The 20,483-nt window shown below is 46.5% G+C and overlaps 1 protein-coding gene across 4 annotated transcripts in view; it reads left to right on the forward strand.

The window, feature by feature from the left end:
- Positions 1–20,483, forward strand: part of cxadr (CXADR Ig-like cell adhesion molecule) — a 120,000-nt gene that overhangs the window by 74,499 nt on the left and 25,018 nt on the right. For all 4 annotated transcript variants that reach the window (XM_072513123.1, XM_072513121.1, XM_072513120.1 and 1 more), the window contains exons 2-5: positions 2,577–2,743; positions 15,026–15,230; positions 16,457–16,603; positions 19,686–19,808. In XM_072513123.1, coding sequence (XP_072369224.1) covers positions 2,577–2,743; positions 15,026–15,230; positions 16,457–16,603; positions 19,686–19,808 — 642 coding nt within the window. The remainder of the gene's footprint in view (positions 1–2,576; positions 2,744–15,025; positions 15,231–16,456; positions 16,604–19,685; positions 19,809–20,483) is intronic.

Here is a 20,483-nt window from a genome sequence, read left to right on the forward strand (position 1 = left end):
TCAGTGGAATTTGGAAAAGTGAGATGTAATCTTACTGAAATATGCAGGATCTTTGGGAACTTGACAGGGTGGATGCTGAAAAAGGATTTTCCCCTTGTGGCAGGGGCTAGAACTGTGGGTGGGGGCAATTTAAAAATCAGGGGTATTCCATTTAAGATGGCGATGAAGAGAATATTTTCATGTGTCTGTGGATTTCTTTCCCTTCACTCCCCTCTATAACTTGTATTTCTCCCACTTGTATCCCACTGTGTTGGGCTGGAGACAAGAACATAACAACATAATGGGGCCGCCCCGCCGATTGGTGGGCCCCGATCGTGGGCCAGACCCCATCGGCGGCCATCCTGGTGAAGGAGCCCCCTTCCCTCCCCAAACAGGCCGTTCCCCCCCCCCCAGCGATCCCGCAGAGTTCCAGCCGGAGGGACCAGGGGTGGACGGTGGCGGCGGGAACCTGTCCTGTCGTAGCGGCCGCTCAGCCCATCTGGGCCGGAGAATCGCCGCTTGCTAGTTCTCCGAGCGGCCCGGTGCGAATCGCGCGCCGCTGGTTTCCGGGGGGTGGGAGAATCGCGTGCGGGGGTCGGGGCGGCGTGGCGCAATTCGCGCAGCGCCCCAGCGATTCTCCCACCCGGTGTGGTGGGGGGGGGGGGGGGAAGAGGAGAGAGAGAATAGCGCCCAATAGATCAGTTCTATTTGCAAACGCTCCTGTGAAGTGACATTTTTCTATGTTCAAGTTTCTACATAAATGTAAGTTGTTTATGGTGGTGCTCGGGAAGTATCATTGTAAAGTGAAGCCTGTTCCCTTTTTAGCTTGTGATAACTTTTGAAATCTGGGGTTTCTTTACATTGAGATGTATATGTACCATCATTAGGATGCAGTGCATAGAGCACCTCATTGTTTGCGTAGTCACATCCCCTTGCCTTCACAACAGAGAGTGGGTTTGTGTAAAATGCTGAGGGCAGAAGCGTGCCAGGCATGAGGAGGTGGGTGTGAAAGCATATTTGGTCAAGATGGTGTAGTAAGAAAGTGTGGCAGGGAGAGAGTGTACAATTGTTCATAAGACAATAAGATACGAGCAGAATTAGGCCATTCGGCCCATCGAGTCTGCTCCGCCATTCAATCATGGCTGATATTTTTCTCATCCCCATTCTCCTGCCTCCCCCCCCCTCTCTTCCCCCCCCCCCCCCCCCCCCACCCCATAACCCCTGATCCTGATCCCCTTATTAATCAAGAAACTGTCTATCACTATCTTAAAGACACCCAGTGATTTGGCCTCCACAGCCTTCTGCGGCAATGAGTTCCACAGATTCACCACCCTCTGGCTGAAGAAATTCCTCCTCACCTCTGTTTTAAAAGATCATCCCGTCAGTCTGATGCTGTGTCCTTGGGTTCTAGTCTCCCCTACAAGTTGAAACATCCTCTCCACGCCCACTCTATCCAGGCCTTTCAGTATTCTACAAGTTTCCTTAAGATCCCCTCTCGTCCTTCAAAATTCCATTGAGTACAGACCCAGAGTCCTCAACCGCTCCTCGTATGACAAGCCCTTCATTCCAGGGACCATTCTTGTGAACCTCCTCTGGACCCTTTCCAAGGCCAGCACATCCTTCCTGAGATATGGGGCCCAAACCAGCTCACAATATTGCAAATGGGGTCCAACCAGAGACTTGTACGGCCTCAGCAGCACATCCCTGCTCTCGTATTCTACAGTCTGATAACTGATCTATGCTCACTGTGCTTGATTGGTTGAACCTGGTTGTGGACTCTGGAAAAGGAAGCAGACACCACCGCAGCGATGGGCAACCTGGGCTAGTGAGTGGGCCGTGTGAGTGGCCCTCCTTCATCTCATTGGGCCACAAGATTGAAATGGGAACTGCTCGCTCACCATGATTCCAGGAAAAAGATTAAATACATGGCAAATACTTCATAAGTTATAGAAAATATTTAATCACTTATATATTAATAGAATCATCATCTCCAAATGGTAAAAACAAAAATTAAATCAAACTTTGGACATATGGTTGGTCAATGTTGTGTGCATTCAGCACTTACTGCCTTGCTTTACGCGCGTATCACTTCAATCATGGAGGGAGGGGAAAAAAACAATGAATGAAAATCAGTGGAATTTGGCAACCCTGCCTGTGGGCAGCAGTCAGCAAAATGTGATGTGCGTCTGCATTTGGCCAGTCTGCATTTGGCCAGCACTAAGGTATTGGAAGCTGAGCTGTAAACATGAGTGCAGACATGTTGTGATTACAGCGATACCTTAGAATTTCTTCTAAGCAAACCTGTTGCAGCATTAGAAAATAGCATCAACTTGGCATTGCTCCGAGACATATGAAGTATGCAACTGGGATCGCTTGGAAGACAGAAGTGCGTGTGTGTGTGTGTGTGTGTGAAAGGGTGCCAAAGAGCATGCCCGGTACTCTGGGCTCTTGTGCAGAATGGCTATGTGACAGTGTGTTCCTGGTGCCAGCTGACAATCCGGTGCGGGGAGACGTTGAAGAGCGAAAGTCAGCGGCATGCCCCGTGATAAACCCAGCTTCACAGCGGATAGTTGATGTCACTTTATTTTGTGTTGCAGGTTGGTCGCAGGGATTGGAAATCCTCTCGGCACCAGAAAACGTGCAGGCAGGTGACGGAGACAGCGTGATGTTGCCATGCCAGTTCAGAGTGACCAACGCCGACATCGGGCCATTGGATATTGAGTGGTCACGCACTCCTACCAATCTAGTAGATTCACCATTAATTGTGGGTACCAAACCTGAGATTTGACCATCCAAACGTTATGAATTGAGGTGGGGCAATTGATTAGTTATTTTAAACTTGCGTGTCAGCCTGCCAACTTGCCCAGAAGACCGGAGTTTCGATAATTCTGAGAATAGCACTGAGTGTCAGGATTGTGTCTGTGCACGCTTGTTTCTTTCTCTTTGCTTGCTTCTGTACTCTTGTCCTGGTGTTTGTGTTTTGCACACTCTTGCTTTCTTTCTGTGCAGGCACTTTATGTGTCTGTCCTGTGCTCTCTCTGTCTCTTCCTTCCTCATGGTTAGTTCAGCCTTCTCTCTTGTCAAGCAGAATGTTCTCTGCATATAGAAGAATGAGGTGATTGTTGATCTCCAAATTTCTTTCTCTGTCAGTCTGGCCTCAATAAAAGTTGAGACGGATTCGCACGTAAACAGAAGTTATTTATTTAGCTTGCAAGCTTAATCATCTTACAGAAATGTAACAGGACATCCAGCCTCTTACACTCCAGAAAACGACTGACTAAAAGACAAAGGGATCTCTGCAAAATCAGTTCAAATGGTATCAAGTTTCACATACTCGACGGACATAGGTCAGCCTAGGTCCCTCCTGACCTGTTTAATCTATTCTGATTGGCTCACTTCCAATCCCTTTCTCTGGCCCCTATCAATGCAGCCTCACTCTCATAGACACACCTCTTCCTGCTTTTTCCATGCGGTCTCGAATTCCTTTGTCCCTAACTGCAAGAATCAAAGTGGCTTATTTCTACATTACATTAACTAGTATCTCTAAAGTAACTATTTTATATCACATTCGTCATTCCCTCCTTTTATCATTCCATGATAACCGAACTATCCAATCTATAGCTACGGTTCCTCATCTAAAAAGATTCGTCGCTGCATTTCCAATTCCTGTCTTAGCCCCCCTTCATCTGCTTCACCCTCATGGATTTTAACAGTTAAATTTTTTTTCTCGGTGATTGGGGCGGTGATCTGATCCAGTGCACCCCGCATTTTACCCATCACACATTTAAGGATGGCCAGGCCCACAAAGATGCAGCCGATAGCTACCACTAGATACATGGCCATATTTATCAACCAGTCCTTCCATCCTCCAAATCCCCAGTTACCCCAAGAGCCAGGATCCTGCATCCCGTCCAAGTGATCCCGTATGCGATCCATAAATTTAGTGATGTTAGCAGTCAAGTCCTGAATCCCCATAATACACTTGCCCTGTACTATGGCGCATACCCCACCCTCACGGGCCAGAAGATAGTCAAGAGCATACCGGTTCTGCATTGCAAACAACCGTAGCTGAGACAACTCCTTAGTTATTGCCCCGAGGGCTCCCAAGGTTTCATTTCCCAAAATGGTAAGGCCGCAAATAAAATAATTCCGATCACTAACAGCCAAGGAACCCCCCACACCTCCCAGTGTCAATACGCTCAGAATGCCCCACCCGGCTGAGTGGCCCCGGTTGGGTGCAAGAACCTGAGGTTTTTTCCAGTTCTCGCAAAATTCAGCAGAGACTGCCTGGCGTGCTAACTGATTATGCAGGTTCCACGCCGAAGGGCAGGGGACTGTGGTAGGGACTAGAGTCCCTATAGCAATTCGGCGGGGAAATGGGGGTGACAAAACGTTGGTCGCCGTACCATTAAATAAAAAGTAGTATCCTTGTTCCGTGTGGAGACTAGCATCACAATCAGTATATCGGTTGCGTAAGGACCTCCCAGTAGCCCAGTTTATCCAATTTTGAAATGCCCATTCGGGCCGCCCAGCAATGCGGAAAGCCCTATTCCCGACAGTGATATGAGAGACATTCGCCCAGCCACAAAGGAGCTGGAGGCCAGCGTTCAATGGAACGCAAGTGGTGCTATAACAAACGCATTGGCCAGACGCCTGGGTGATATGGCACCTCCTGTCCGTACAGGTGGGAAACAGACATGTTATATTTGTGTCCACCTCTACCAGCAAACAGCCATATCCTTCACTGCTGAAGCAATTCTCGTACGACCGGGAATCCCTATTGGGAGTGAAGTGGCTAGGTATGTACGCCCTCCACCGTCGCAGCCTATCGTACTGTGAATGGGAATTATCCCGAGGGAGGGGAAGGCAAATAGCCGGTGGTGCTGAATCCGGATCGTAAGGAAGAGTGACGTGCTCGGGCAATGGCTCGGAACGCTGACAATGAACCACCGTTTGGGGAGTGCCCCAAAGCGGTGAAACAGAAAATAACCGAGACACCGCTGCGGGGTTTGGGTAGCAGACAACCCGTCCCTGGCCATACAGACGGTGGTAAATCTGGTAGAAGAGATTCATACTACCCGGGTTTTCCTCAGTTTGGCCTTTAATTAACTTAAGTGTATCTCCCGGTAACCTACGTTCTAGCTGTACTTCCCTTCTCACACGCCCCGTCCTCTCTCTAGTCCCTTTCTCTTTCTCATGGTCTCTTCCTACACTCTTCTGACAGCTTGATGTTACCTTTATTGTACCACTTTTAACACATCCAAAATCAAATTTACATGTATTCCAAAAACAAGGCAATGTCCATATAATGTTCCCTTCCCATCGCCGGGACCGGTGCAGCTGCTTCATGACTCCCGCATTCTCCTTAACTTTGATGACCTTCCATGAGTCGATACCATGTCCTCGTATATGGGGGCAGTGAAGAACATCACCTGTGCATAGGTGATGTATCCTTGTAGATTGGCTGGGGCTACACAGATACATAATATTCCCCTTTTCCATGTCCATCGCCAATAACACGCCAAGCGAAGTGAGGCCAAATATCAGACAGACGATGCGTAGCCACTCCATCATGCTCCACACCTGTAAAATAGCACTGGGGAAGGGAGGCAGGTTAGTATCCGACCTTTTACAGTAGTGGAGATGGACTCAATTTACAGTGATGTAGGTGGACCCAAGCACTTCGCCCCTCCACTTTAACTGCTGTGGGGGTGGCAAGGAGAACTTGGAAGGGCCCATCCCATCGCGGCTCCGACCCCTTCCTAGTCCAATTTTTGACCATTACATAACTACCGGGCTGGACTGAAAGTGAGCTAGGTACTGGGGGCAATGGCTCGTGAGCCGCGCGGACTTGGCCATGGAGTTCCTTGAGCACTTGCGTAAGGGCCAGAACATAGGTGGTCATTTCCTCAGTCATCTGATGAAACTGAACCCGTCTGGGAACCTGCAGGCTCCAAGGAGTTCTAAGAGGCCTGCCATAGAGAATCTCGGCGGGAGAGAGCCGGGCTGGTCCCGCAGGTGTAACCCGCAGCTGGAAGAGGGCAACGGGGAGCAACTTAAGCCATGTCAGTCCCGTGTCTGCTCTTAATTTAGCCAATTTAGTTTTGAGGGTCTGATTGTGTCTTTCAACCAACCCGGCTGCCTGCGGTCTGTAAGCACAGTGTAACTGCTGGCGTATGCCCAACTGGGAGCAAAACTCCTTGTTAATTTGTCCAATAAAATGAGGCCCATTATCAGAACTTAACTGAGCTGGTATACCGTACCGGGGAATGATTTCCCTCATCAAGACTTTAACCACAGTAGCAGCTTTATTATCGATAGTCGGATACGCCTCGACCCATCTGCTGAACACATCCACAATGACCAAAACATATTTGTAACATTGACACCTTTCCAACTCAATGTAATCCATTTGGAGCGTCTCAAAGGGACCACTGGGCAACGGGGTTTGCCCCTTCCCACAAGGGATACCTTTTCCGGTGTTATATTGCTGACAAATCAAACACCGATTACTGATACTTTGGGCCAACCCCTGCATTTTAGGGTGCCACCAAGTGTCCAGCAACAAATCACTAGTCCCCCGAGCCCCACAATGAGTTGCAAAGTGTACACATTCGATGACCCATAAAGCCAGCACATCAGACATACAAGTCTGATGTGCAGGCGTGGTCCATAAAGAGGAAACAGAATCATATGTACAACCTAACCGTTTCCACATTTGTTTATCACTCTCAGGAGCGTCCTCCTGTAACCTTATGACGTCTTGGATGGTTGGCATTGGCTTGTCAGAAGCAGACACATTCATAGTAGATCGTTTAGTCTGACTTAACATTTTAGGCACCATCACTTGCTGAATTTGTGCGGCTGTGCGCGCTGCACGATCTGCTCGTTCATTACCAACGTCAACTGGGGTTGTACCATTCGTGTGGGCAGCGCATTTAATAACGGAAATCTGCGCTGGCAGAAGGAGGGCCTGCAGTAGGTCATTAACTAAACCCCGGTTGGATATTTCTGTACCAGCCGAGGTAAGGAATCCCCTATTCTTCCAGAGTTGTCCGAAGTCATGAACTACCCCGAAAGCATATCGGGAGTCAGTGTAGATATTTACCCGGCGATCTCCCCCAAGTATACATGCACGGGTGAGGGCAAAAAGTTCAGCTTGTTGTGCTGAGTAAGGGGTCTGGAAAGCTGCTGCTTCTAAAATCAGACCATCCTGATCTATGATTGCATAACCGGACAGTCTCCGGCCAGTGGGGCTTACTAATGCACTGCCATCAACATACATAATCATGTCAGGTTGTTCTAACGGAATATCACTCAGATCGTCCCTTATTGTTGTAGTTTCCTGAATCAAGGCTAAACAGTCGTGACCAGGCGCATCCTCATGGACAGGGGGACCGCTAAGAAAACAGGCTGGATTGATAGTGGTACAATATTTAAATGTCAGACGTGGATTGTTCAAAAGGTATATTTCATACCTATTCTGACGAGCTGCGGTAAGATGCTGAGTCTGCAGTTGCCCCAATAGTGCGATTACCGAGTGGGAGCTATACACCATAATATCCTGTTGTAGAGTGATGTTGGCAGCAGCTTGCAAACTATTGTATATCGCTGCCAGGATCTGGGTGCAAACAGGGTGACCCAACGCCACTGGGTCGAGTTTGGAAGAGTAATATGCTACGGGCCGGTGCTTGTCCCCATGTTTCTGGGTGAGTACCGCTGTTGAACATCCTTCCAGAACGGTACAGTATATCTGGAATGGTCGGTCGTATAGGGGCCTACCGAGGGCCGGTGCTTGTAGCAAGGCCTGCTTCAGGCAACGGAAGGCCTCGACTGCCTCGGTGGTGAGAGTAAAGTTTCCCTCTTTACTCGTATAAGGTGTCAGCAGCTTTGTATAGACAGCGATGTTTGGTATCCACTGCCGACAATAATTCACCATACCCAGCCAATGACGAACCTCTTTGGCTATTGTAGGGGCAGGGAATTGGCATATTGGTTCAATCCTACTGGGGTCGAGACTTCTTTCTGTGGCTGTAAGTAAAACTCCTAAGAACTTAACTTTTCTCTGAGCCACCAAGACCTTTGCTTGTGAAACAACATAACCCAACGAGGATAGGTGGTTCAGTAATTGGATCACATCATCCCTGTTACTGGGCTCGTCAGGACTTGCCACCAATATGTCATCTACATACTGCACTAGAGTGGAACCATGCTCCAATGTCAAGGCCTGGAGTTGGGTCTGCAAACATCTGGAGAAGAGTGTAGGGGAATTGACAAACCCCTGTGGCAGTCGGGTCCAGGTATACTGCTGCCCATTGTAAGTGAAGGCAAACAAATATTGACTTTCAGTCGCAAGTGGGAGGGCAAAGAAGGCGTGCTGAAGGTCAATTACGGCGAAGACCCGGGCTTGAGCTGCAATTTGAGCCAGTATGTGGGCAGGGTTAGGGACGAGAGCATGTAACGGCTGTGCGATGGCATTGATTGAACGTAAATCCTGTACTAATCGGTACTGGTCTGGTTTGTCTGGTTTAGGCACAGCAAGTATGGGGGTGTTACATTCTGATTGGCAAGGGACCAAAATACCCTGTTTCAATAGTTCTTGAATTAATTTATCTATTGATGGAGCAGCTTGAGATTTGAGGGGGTATTGCCGAATGGAAGGTAGCTTTGCATGATCCTTAATCATTACCTTGATAGGTGTAACATTTGTCTTTCCCACTTGTGATGGGTATTCCGCCCAGACCTGTGGATTGACATATTCCAACACATGTCCCCTGTGATGCTGCAGTCGAGTGTTAATCGTTTCAGGGACCTCAAAATATTTTATGGTAGTGCCGTCTGGCATGGCTTGAAGTGTGTAGTCTGTTGGATCTGAATGATCCACTGCCCTCCTGACCATTCGTCCCATATCCCTGGCATGGTACGGGTCATAGACCTGACGTGTAATGTGAGGGCTTACCGAAGCTGACTGTGGCCATAAATGTGGTGATATTGTAACAAAATCGGCTGTACCTTCTTTTCCCGTGACTGGCTGTAACCTTGACTGGCCATTCGGTCTCAAGTAATGGCCGGTATTTGTCCTCCAACTCCCTGTTTCGTCCAGTTCTGTCATAGGCCAGGGTAACGTGATGCAGTGACTGTTCAATGTCTAACGTCCACCACTGGGGGGTGATAGAAATATAGCACTGTTGTCTCATCCTCCATGATGTAACCGTTACCCCCTCATCTCCGCATTCTAGCTGTAGCTGGAAGATACACAGTAAATCTCGGGCCAACAAGTTACAGTCCAATCCAGTAGTCACTACAAACTGATGTTCTGCAGACGTATTCTCGTAAGTGACTGTCACAGGTTCAGAAATAGGATACTCACACACCTGTCCTTGGAACCCTGATAATTGCTGCGTGTGGTCGGATATTGGTAATTTAAGTGTTGATTGCACAGAAGACATCGCTGCCCCTGTGTCGATGACAAATGAGTGATGTTGATCTCCTATCTGCAGAGAGATAATAGGTTCCCTGTCGGATTGGAGAGTCCTTATGGCTAAATTAGCTAGTCAATCCTGTGTTGGGAAAGGGTTTTCCTGGGAGAAGTCAGTGTATCTCATCTGTCCTCCCCTTGGTGGGTACCCTCTCCTTTGGGTCGGATAATCTCCTTCTACTGTCTGTCTTTTAAAGGGGCATTCCTGTTGCCAGTGATCTACACGGCCGCAATTAAAACATCCATTGTTCCCTCTATATCTGCCCCGGCCTCGTCTTCCAGTAGACCAATGGCCCCTCAGAGGGGGCTGCGGTTGTAGAGCTGTTGATTCATTCAGTGGACCATAAAAATGGGGTGAGGGTCCTTTTGGGTGGGTTTGGTATCCCCCTCTTCGCTGATCCACCCACCCAAAGTCACTATATTGGGGCTCCTGCTGGTAAACTACCATTTCTGCCCCTTGTTGGGGTCGCAGATCATCCTTTTTCATTACATACTCAGTCTTAACCTTTGTAACTGAGCCTCCTTCTGGGCCTACACCCTCCTTCCAGTAAAATCTGACTGCCCTTGCCATCTGGGAAGGGTCGTTCTCCGTCCAATTCATGTTATTACATTTCACAGCAGTAACCACAGAAGGTGGTAGGCAATGCATTAACATAGCACAGTATTGAGGGGAATTCTGACCATTTTGATACAGCAAATCGCCTGACTGCCCCCGGTAGATTTCATTAAAACGCCCCAGAAATTCCTCTGGGTCTTCATTCTTCTTAGGTTTTAGGTCTAAGATAACAGAAAGATTTATGGGCCTTTGAAATGTGCTATTCAACGCATTTAAGATCTGTGTCCTTCTATCGTCGTCTAACGCATAGGCCTGCTGGAGTGCGGCATGACTAGCATAATTCAGGTGGTTAAGACTAGTGCGGTACTCTGCTGGGGTTAAAATCTGCTGAACTAGGGCCCAGAGGTCCCTTGAATCAGCTTGATAAATTGAGATAGTAGTTCTCAATGAATCCACAAAGGCAGCAGGAGATTTTTTTCTATCTGGAATTGTAGTCATAATAGCCATCATCTCACTGGGTGTCCATGGGAAGTAAACGTCTATTGTGGGGTTTGCAGCCGCCGTCCCTGGATCGGGGTTTCGCATCTTCCTAATCGGTAACTGTCTCCGAATGTCACCAGGGGGCACTCTAGGTATTTCCCCTGGTTGTTCCAAGACTTCAACGTCTCTCCCTGTCACTAGGGGGAGTTCTTTCTCTTCAACCGAAGTTATTTCAGCTTTCTTTGTTCCCAACTCTTGTGATTTCTCCTTAGTTTGGGGAGACTGAGGTGATATGCTTAATTGTTTCTGGTGAGCTTCAAGCCCCTCTCTTGCTGTCCGAGATCTTGTCCTAGAGCTAACTGGGCTTGTGGGACAAAGTTCCTTTTGCTCTTTCGGTTGTGAAGTTGGTAAAACAGGACCCACACTATCACCCAAAAGGGCTTGAGTTTCTGGCATATTTGAAATCTGGGGAGCAATGGCTGGGTATATATTATTGTACTCTGGTGGTTCTGGAATGAGCGCAGACCATACTATGGGTGCAGACGGAATTTCTACTGACTTTTCCGACTTATTGAATTTTTCTTCTTCTGACAATTCAAGGCCAGCCATTGAACTGCGTAGTTCACCTCTTGTGTGACCCGGGTCCTTCCTGTCTCTATTTGCTCTTTTTTTAAATGCACATTCCTTTTTCAAGATTTGTAATGTTTTTAGGTTACCCTGTTCACTAATTGAAATCCCCATTTTAAGTGCATTATCCTGCCAGCTGGACAACATAATCTTATCTTTTTCCTCTTGACAATATTGCCTCCATAATCCAATTAATTCTTTAGTTTTCATACTTTGATTTTTTTTCCATATCAGTCCCTGGATTTTCTTAACCATTTCTAGGTCTTTGGTTCCCCCTAGTGGCCATTCATCTCCCATTTTAGTTCTTAACTGTGCTGACAATTTTCTAAAGTCCTTAGCTTTGTCCGGATACTTATCACATAATATTTGCAGTGGCATGCCTGGATCATTTGTGCTATCCAAGGAATTTCCCATAATCTCAACTAGTCCTTGGAACTGCGTTTTTCCGCCACTACAGTCCAAGGAAAATTCTTTAACTTAATCAACTATATTTTTAACACACAGACATATAGAGGTGAACCATTTGTTTCAATTTCAAATGTTACATCTACCTCTCATAACATAACCCAGCCGAATTAACTCACAATTAAAGTTGAACCATTTATCTTAAATGTTACATCAACAATATAGCCTTCCCCAGCCGAATTAACTCACAATTAAAGTTGAACCATTTATCTTAAATGTTACATCAACAATATAGCCTTCCCCAGCCGAATTAACTCACAATTAAAGTTGAACCATTTATCTTAAATGTTACATCAACAATATAGCCTTCCCCAGCCGAATTAACTCACAATTAAAGTGCTTATCCCCAGACTGACCTGTGATTTCGTCGAGGCGGTCTTTCTGTGCCAACCGCGAGTGACCAGACTAATCAGACGATAAGAAGAGGGGAACAATCAATGCTGGTCGTTTTCCATTTCTACATTGAGGGCCCTTTGTTCCCTGTCCTCCTGTTCATAATCAGTCTAATTCTGATTTCGCAGTTGGATCAGGATCGTCCTGAGAAATCCCGGGTTTCGGCACCAAATGTTGATCTCCAAATTTCTTTCTCTGTCAGTCTGGCCTCAATAAAAGTTGAGACGGATTCGCACGTAAACAGAAGTTATTTATTTAGCTTGCAAGCTTAATCATCTTACAGAAATGTAACAGGACATCCAGCCTCTTACACTCCAGAAAACGACTGACTAAAAGACAAAGGGATCTCTGCAAAATCAGTTCAAATGGTATCAAGTTTCACATACTCGACGGACATAGGTCAGCCTAGGTCCCTCCTGACCTGTTTAATCTATTCTGATTGGCTCACTTCCAATCCCTTTCTCTGGCCCCTATCAATGCAGCCTCACTCTCATAGACACACCTCTTCCTGCTTTTTCCATGCGGTCTCGAATTCCTTTGTCCCTAACTGCAAGAATCAAAGTGGCTTATTTCTACATTACATTAACTAGTATCTCTAAAGTAACTATTTTATATCACATTCGTCATGATTACACTGAAAGGCTGGATTCTGAGGGGAGTGATGGGGCTGATGCTGAAGAGTCCACCGTAGTAGATTATAATTGTAGCCCCAAATATAGACGGCCCCTATATCGGGAGCACTCCCTCAACAATCACCCTCGTCTGACTTCAAGGCAGCAATACCACATAGACACTTATCCTGGGTTTGAGAAAATACACTACTTCTGCCCATAAGGCAAGGGATTATCAAGAGTTACGACCGTTTCCCAGATAGCCTGTTAATCTGTTCATAGAATATCATAGAATTTACAGTGCAGAAGGAGGCCATTCGGCCCATCGAGTCTGCACCGGCTCTTGGAAAGAGCACCCTACCCAAGGTGAACACCTCCACCCTATTCCCATAACCCAGTAACCCCACCCAACACTAAGGGCAATTTTGGACACTAAGGGCAATTTATCATGGCCAATCCACCTAACCTGCACATCTTTGGACTGTGGGAGGAAACCAGAGCACCCGGAGGAAACCCACGCACACACGGGGAGGATGTGCAGACTCCGCATAGACAGTGACCAAAGCCGGAATTGAACCTGGGACCCTGGAGCTGTGAAGCAATTGTGCTATCCACAATGCTACCTGTTGCCCGAGTTTTAACTATTATAAGGGTCCAGGAGTCTCTCTTCAAACATTGTATATTCTGAAAGCGGGAAGATACAAGAGAGGTAGGTTCTTATAATGCATGCAGAAGACGACAAGGGAAATTATACTTTACCAAGTCTATTAGAGAGCTAATTAACATGGAGCATTAATTGCTGAACAGTTAAAAAACATAGTTCTACTGCAGAATTCAATAGAACTTAAGTGGGGTGCTCTTTCGAAGGGCCGGTGCAGACTCGATGGGCCGAATGGCCTCCTTCGGCACTCTATGAAAACTTTAATAATACAATGCCGCAGCTATTTAAGAATACTCATCAGTACTCAAAGTCATTTTTTACCTGGATCCCCGAGTGAATTGGGGCAGTTCAATACAAAAGCTGCCTGTTTCATGACATCCAAGCCCTCGACAACCGGAGAAATGTTGAGCCGGCGCTCCCAGTGGCCCTTCCACAATAATTCTGATTTTCTGACGGGGAATGGGAACAGTTGTACCTTTCTAAACGAGATGACATAATTCTTTAGCAGCAATTGCTGTTGCCTCTTTGATTAACTCCTCCTTGTGGATGTGTCCTTTTAATCCACTATAATTGAATTGTTAAAATGTTTTAATTATGCATGGGCACCATGTTCTTGGATATGTCCTGTTTACATCCAATTGTTTCTATTTTTTATAGAAATGATTTTAAATTTTTAATAGTGGAATAGATGGGGCAGCACGGTGGCGCAGTGGTCAGCACTGCTGTCTCACGGTGCTGAGGTCCCAGGTTCGATCCCGGCTCTGGGTAACTGTCCGTGTGTAGTTTGCACATTCTCCCCGTCTTTGCGTGGGTTTCGCCCCCACAGCCCAGAGATGTGCCGGTTAGGTGGCCACCCTAAATTGCCCCTTAACTGGAAAAAATGAATTGGGTACTGAAAATGTTTTTTTTTTTTTTTTACATAGTGGAATAGATCTTTTAAAAGTCTGATTTACTATTTTGCTGAGGTAAGTTCGAAGGCTGCCTCCTGCATTGATAAGGAGAGGCAATACCGTCATAAAACCTTTCAAAGTTCCTTTGAAAATGCCTTCAGAGTTTTTTCTTATCGTTCCTTCGTGGAAAGAGAACTTGAAAGGCCCCGGTGTTACTTTATGCATCGTACAGACATCTATTTAACACCTGTTGAAATCAATGCTGTTGGCCAGTGCTGCCCATGTGTATGTTTCAAGGCTTCTGGGTAAAAATGGCCGTACGTGAATGTGTGCCCATTTTACAATATCCTAAATACCTGCGTATTAATGTATTTCCTTCACACAACATGGAGTCATGATCTCTGGATAAGGGGTTGATCATTTAACGTTGAGATGAGGAGGCATTTCATCACTTGGTTGTGAATTACTTCGGAATTTCCTGTCGCAGGAAACTATGGATGCTCAGTGCTTGAGTATGTTAAAGATGGAGTGATAGATTTTTGGACTCCGAAGGGAATTGAGGAAATCTGGATAGGGTGGGAAAGTGGAGTTGATAAAGAAGATCAACCATATCTTAAACAGACGGCGGAAAAGGCTTGAGGGGCCATTTGACATACTACTTTTTCTTGTGTTCATAACACCACAAAACCCACATGCTCTCTGTCTTCCATCATCTAGAGCTATTCAAGCTCTTAATGTTGAAAGAAACCGCAGCATTGTTCTTGTGTTCTGAAGGCAACAGGAAGACACCATTTCTTCAGCGCCGTTCCAGCTATGTCGGTGAATTTGTCCCTGTCTAATTGATTCAACTGGGCTGCTTAATGACTGTGTTTTCCAATAAAACAGATCATTGACTATTCGGGGGACAGGGTCTACGAATCACAGCTTGAAGATATGAAAGGTCGCGTCCACTTCAGCTCCTCGGATCCTAAAACAGGTGACGCTTCACTCAACATCACCAGGTTGAAAAGCACGGATTCGGGAAGGTACCATTGCAAAGTGAAGAAGTCTCCCGGCTCAAAGACCATATCGATCAAGCTGAGCGTTTTGGGTAAGGGAGTTGACTGTTGAATGCTTTGCCAGTCGTAGGCAACAAATCCTTGTCCTGATGATTGGCGGTTGTTCATTGGCTCTTCATTTAATATGATATGTAAAAGTAAAAATGTCCGGTGCAGGATACCGCCAAGATAGGAAAGATCAGGATTGGATTGGATTGGATTTGTTTATTGTCACGTGTACCGAGGTACAGTGAAAAGTATTGATGATGAAAAGTTTTGAGATGAACTAAATGGGGAAGGTTGTGAGCAGGTGATTGTAAGAACCTGATGAAAGTGGGTGGGTGAGCAGATTAATGTGGATGTTGGCAAATAGAAGAATAATGGCAGTGCGAGGCCACAGAGGATCGGGGTGAGCATGTGAGGGCCATATGCTTCCTTGAAGGGACTTGTTGAGTTAATGCTCCTGCTCCTCGTGGCACACGATAGTGATAGAAAAGGCAATTGTTTCCTAGAACCTGCAGCACCTGCCTCCCTCTCATTGTTGGGTTTCTAAACCCTAGAAACCATGCGAGGAAGGCAGCAGAGAATCTCCAGTGGGCTCTTACTTTCAATACCATATGTCAGTTATGTCTCCCACTGGTGCCCCAATATTCACCACTATTAAAATAGTAACCTGCGTGGCGTGTACCTCAATTAACTCTTCAAACAGTCCTCACTCCTATCGAGGGGGTGCAATCAGTATCGATGTCTGACCGTTCAACTAGACAATCCACACCGCTCCCCAGGCACCTCCTTCAACCCCAAACCGTCAAATGCTCCCACCACCCCCTAATTGCCACACAGCTGCATGAGATCTAGCATGAGGTTGCCATGCTCGGAGTGAAATTAATCAAATCTAAATTGTCCATGCATCTTTTGTCCTCTCTGGCAGCACGGTGGCGCAGTGGGTTAGCCCTGTTGCCCCACGGCGTCGAGGTCCCAGGTTCGATCACGGCTCTGGGTCACTGTCTGTGTGGAGTTTGTACATTCTCCCCGTGTTTGCGTGGGTTTCACCCCCACAACCCAAAGATGTGCAGGCTAGGTGGATTGGCCATGGTAAATTGCCACTTAATTGGAAAAAAAAGAATTGGGTACTCTAAATTTATTTTAAAAATAAACCTTTTCTCCTCTCGCTCACCTCCTTCCTGAGATTGTGGTCACCCCAAGTCATGACAGAAGTTCAGCTTATGCCTCCCCTGCAGAATCTTAAATGCTTTTGTGCTCTGTGTTTGTTCCACAGTGAGACCATCCAAGCCAATGTGTTCCGTGGAGGGAAGCCAGGAAATTGGAAAAGATGTAATACTGAAATGTTCCAGTGAAGGGACGCCCCCAATTACATACTTTTGGACCAGAGAGGGATCTTCTATGCCTTCCACCGCAGTTGCAGGTGAATATGTTTTAAAATTAACTCCTTATGTAGTGTATGTATGAACTCAGTGACAGGTGAGATGTGTTTCTGTAGGGCACTATCCAACGTTTACATTGTGTTGTCAAACTTGCTGGGAGAGAACCAGAGTGTCTCTTTCGGGTAGGGGGGGTTATTGGCCACCCTGCTGCCTGGCAACGTTACCCCCTTGGGACGAATAGGCACCTGTTTGGCACGAAAGCGTTCAACACCGCTGCCTGAACAGCGCGGATGTGGGAAACTGGAAATGAAAATAGAAAACGCTGGAAATATTCAGCAGATCTGGCAACATCTGTTTCGAGGAAAAACAAAGTTCAGTTGTCCCGTTCGATCGCCTTTTTTATTCGGATCAGCGGAGGTTAGAGGTGCAGCTGGTTTAAGGCAAGTGTCAGATGCAGAGAAAGTGGGGGATGAGGAGGAAGGACAGAAGGGCAAGGTCTGTGGCCGGGCGATAGGTAGGGGAGATTAAATGGCAAATGGTATGATGATGTCACATGAAAGGGAGTGGTAATGAAGCCAAAGAAGAACAAGGTTGCCTGCTCAATGGCTACCGACCAGTGGCCCTGACGTCCGTTATCATGAAATGCTTCGAGCGGCTACTCATGAGACGGATCAACGTCGGCCTCCCAGACGGTCTCGATCCACTGCAGTTTGCCTATCACCATAACCGGTCCACAGCAGATACTATCTCCCTGGCTCTACAATCAACACTCAAACACCTCGACAACAATAGGGCAGCACGGTAGCATTGTGGATAGCACAATTGCTTCACAGCTCCAGGGTCCCAGGTTCGATTCCGGCTTGGGTCACTGTCTGTGCGGAGTCTGCACATCCTTCCCGTGTGTGCGTGGGTTTCCTCCGGGTGCTCCGGTTTCCTCCCACAGTCCAAAGATGTGCGGGTTAGGTGGATTGGTCATGATAAATTGCCCATAGTGTCCAAAATTGCCCTTAGTGTTGGGTGGGGTTACTGGGTTATGGGGATAGGGTGGAGGTGCTGAACTTGGGTAGGGTGCTCTTTCCAAGAGCCGGTGCAGACTCGATGGGCCGAATGGCCTCCTTCGGCACTGTAAATTCTATGATAATGAAAAGGACACCTACGTCAGACTGCTGTTCATAGACTAATAAACAAACACTGCAATCTTGGACTTGACCCCTCCCTGTGCAGCTGGATCCTCGACTTCCTCACCAACAGACCGCAATCTGTCAGGATAGGTAACAACATCTCCTCCACAATAGTCCTCAACACCAGGGCCCCACAAGGAAGTGTGCTCAGTCCTCTACTGTACTCCCTATACACACGTGACTGTGTGGCAAGATTTAACTCCAACTCAATCTATAAGTTTGCAGATAATATGACTGCCTCAACAACGACTACCGACCGGTGGCCCTGACGTCTGTTATGAAATGCTTTAAGCGGCTATTCATGAGACGGATCAACGCCAGCCTCCCAGACGGTCTCGATCCACTGTAGTTTGCCTATCACCACAGTCGGTCCACAGCAGATGCTATTTTCCTGGCTCTACAATCCAAGGTCATATCTCAAACAACAATTAATCAAGCGTTGTATCTCAAACAACGACGAATCAGATTACAGGAGGAAGATAAATCACTTGGTTGCACGGTGTACCGAAAACAACCTCTCTCTAAATGTCGGAAAGACCAATTAACTGATCATCGACTTCAGGAAGCGTAGCACGACCCCGCCCCCCAAATATGTATCAATGGCTCCGAAGTGGAGATGGTCGATAGCTTTAAGTTCCTGGAGGTCACCATCACCAACAGTCTGTCCTGGTCCACTCACATTGATGCAACAGTCAAGAAAGCCCAACAACGTCTCTACTTCCGACGGAATCTAAAGAAATTTGGCATGCCTGCATCGACTCTCTCAAACGTCTACAGATGTGCCATAGAGAGCATCCTACCCGGCTGCATCACAGCTTGGTATGGCAACTGCTCGGTCCAAGATCGTAAGAAACTGCAAAGTGTGCTGAACTCAGCCCAACGCATCACACAGACTTGCCACCCTCACATTGATTCTGTCTACACCTCCCGCTGCCTCAGGAAGGCAGACAGCATTATCAGAGACCCCTCCCACCCAGGCTTTGCCCTCTTCCAGACCCTTCCATCAGGCAGACGGTACAGAATTCTGAAGACCCGCACATCCAGACATAGGAACAGCTTCTTCCCCACAGCTACTAGACTCCTCAACAACTCCCCCTTGGACTGATCCGTTCCCTGTAAGAACACTACTCACGACGCCCTATGCTGCTCTTGCTCATGTATTTGCTTTGTTTGGCCCCTTGTTCCGCACTGTAACTAATCACTGTTTGTCGATGTACCATTTGTCAATGTTCCCTGTTGATTATTCTTTTTGTCTACTATGTACGTACTGTGTACGTTCCCTTGGCCGCATAAAAATACTTTTCACTGTGCGTCGGTGCATGTGACAACAAATCAAATCATAAATCAAAAAAAAAAATCAAAAATAATGGGATAAGTAAAAGAAACAAAAGATGGGCCTGGAGGTGTAAACTGTTGCCACTATCAAAATATATTCTGGACAAAGGCAGCACGGTGGCGCAGTGGTTAGTTAGCACTGCTGCCTCATGGCGCTGAGGTCCCAGGTTAGATCCCAGCTCTGGGTTACTGTCCATGTGGAGTTTGCATTGTCGCCCCCACAACCCAAAGATGTGCAGGGTCGGTGGATTGGCCACGCTAAATTGCCCCTTAATTGGAAAAAATAAATTGGGCACTCTAAATTCATATTAAAAATATATATATATATTCTGGGCAGATGCTGTGAACTGAAACTGTCTAAACATTGCATCTGGAAGATAACCTGCCTAATCAAACGATAAATTGTTGTTATTCAAGTCAACATCAAGTTCCATTGGAAAAGTATCAATCGACTGACAGTTCAGGGTCACACCTGCAGCCTGCTTTTCGCCCTTTACAGACTTTCAAACCCATGTGCGACTGACACCTGACAACCAGCTGCCTCTGTTTCTAGCCTTCGCCCAGGTTTCTCCTATTTTAAATAATTGTTTTAATTTTCTGTATACAGATATAACACAGGGAACTCTGAAAGTGAAAAACGCAACAGAGGCTTACTCTGGCAACTATAAATGTGTGGCTCGCAATCAAATTGATAGTTCACAGTGTTTTGCCAAGTTGGCGATCACTTCCTGTAAGTACTTCATTTCCCACACATCTGCATTTTTGCTGGTTCAATATTTTGTTATTGTCCCTTTCTGGAAATCTTCCCAGGGGGTTTTGGTTCCAGGTTTGTTTACCTGGGGAAAGACGTCTGGAGAAAGTAGAAAGAAAAAGGCTTGCATCTCCGCAACACCTTTCACAATCTTAGATTGTCCCAAAGTTCTTAATGGCAATGGACTTTGTCAAGTGCAGTTACTGTTGGAGATAATGGCAGTCAATTTACAGGAGTCAACCTCCCACAAAGTGTTAATGACCAGATAATTTAAAGTTTTATTTTAACTTGGGTTGAGGAGCACCCCAGAGGAATGTTGTAAGTTATTTTTTTTTTTAATTCACGAAGGCAAGTTTGCCTTCCTTGAAGGACACTCTTAAACCAGTTGGGCTTTTTAGACAGTACGCAGTTTATTACTCTTTTTGTTTCACTGCTTGTCCACAAACCCACCGAGGTTTTGATAACTCTTGCTCACTATCTAAGCAATATTGAAAGAAAAGGTGAGATGAGAAGTGTGACAAATGGAGAATTTTAGGAATATTGGCTTCTAAATAGTGGAAGAATTTAAAAGCTAATAGTCTGGGTTTATGGTGTGTTTGACCGCCATGGTCGTGTTTTAAAAAGGATTTTGTTTTGCTACCAGGGACAGCAGGC

Source organism: Scyliorhinus torazame, chromosome 8 (genome assembly GCF_047496885.1).
Source record: "Scyliorhinus torazame isolate Kashiwa2021f chromosome 8, sScyTor2.1, whole genome shotgun sequence".
In the NCBI taxonomy this organism is placed as follows: Eukaryota; Metazoa; Chordata; class Chondrichthyes; order Carcharhiniformes; family Scyliorhinidae; genus Scyliorhinus; species Scyliorhinus torazame.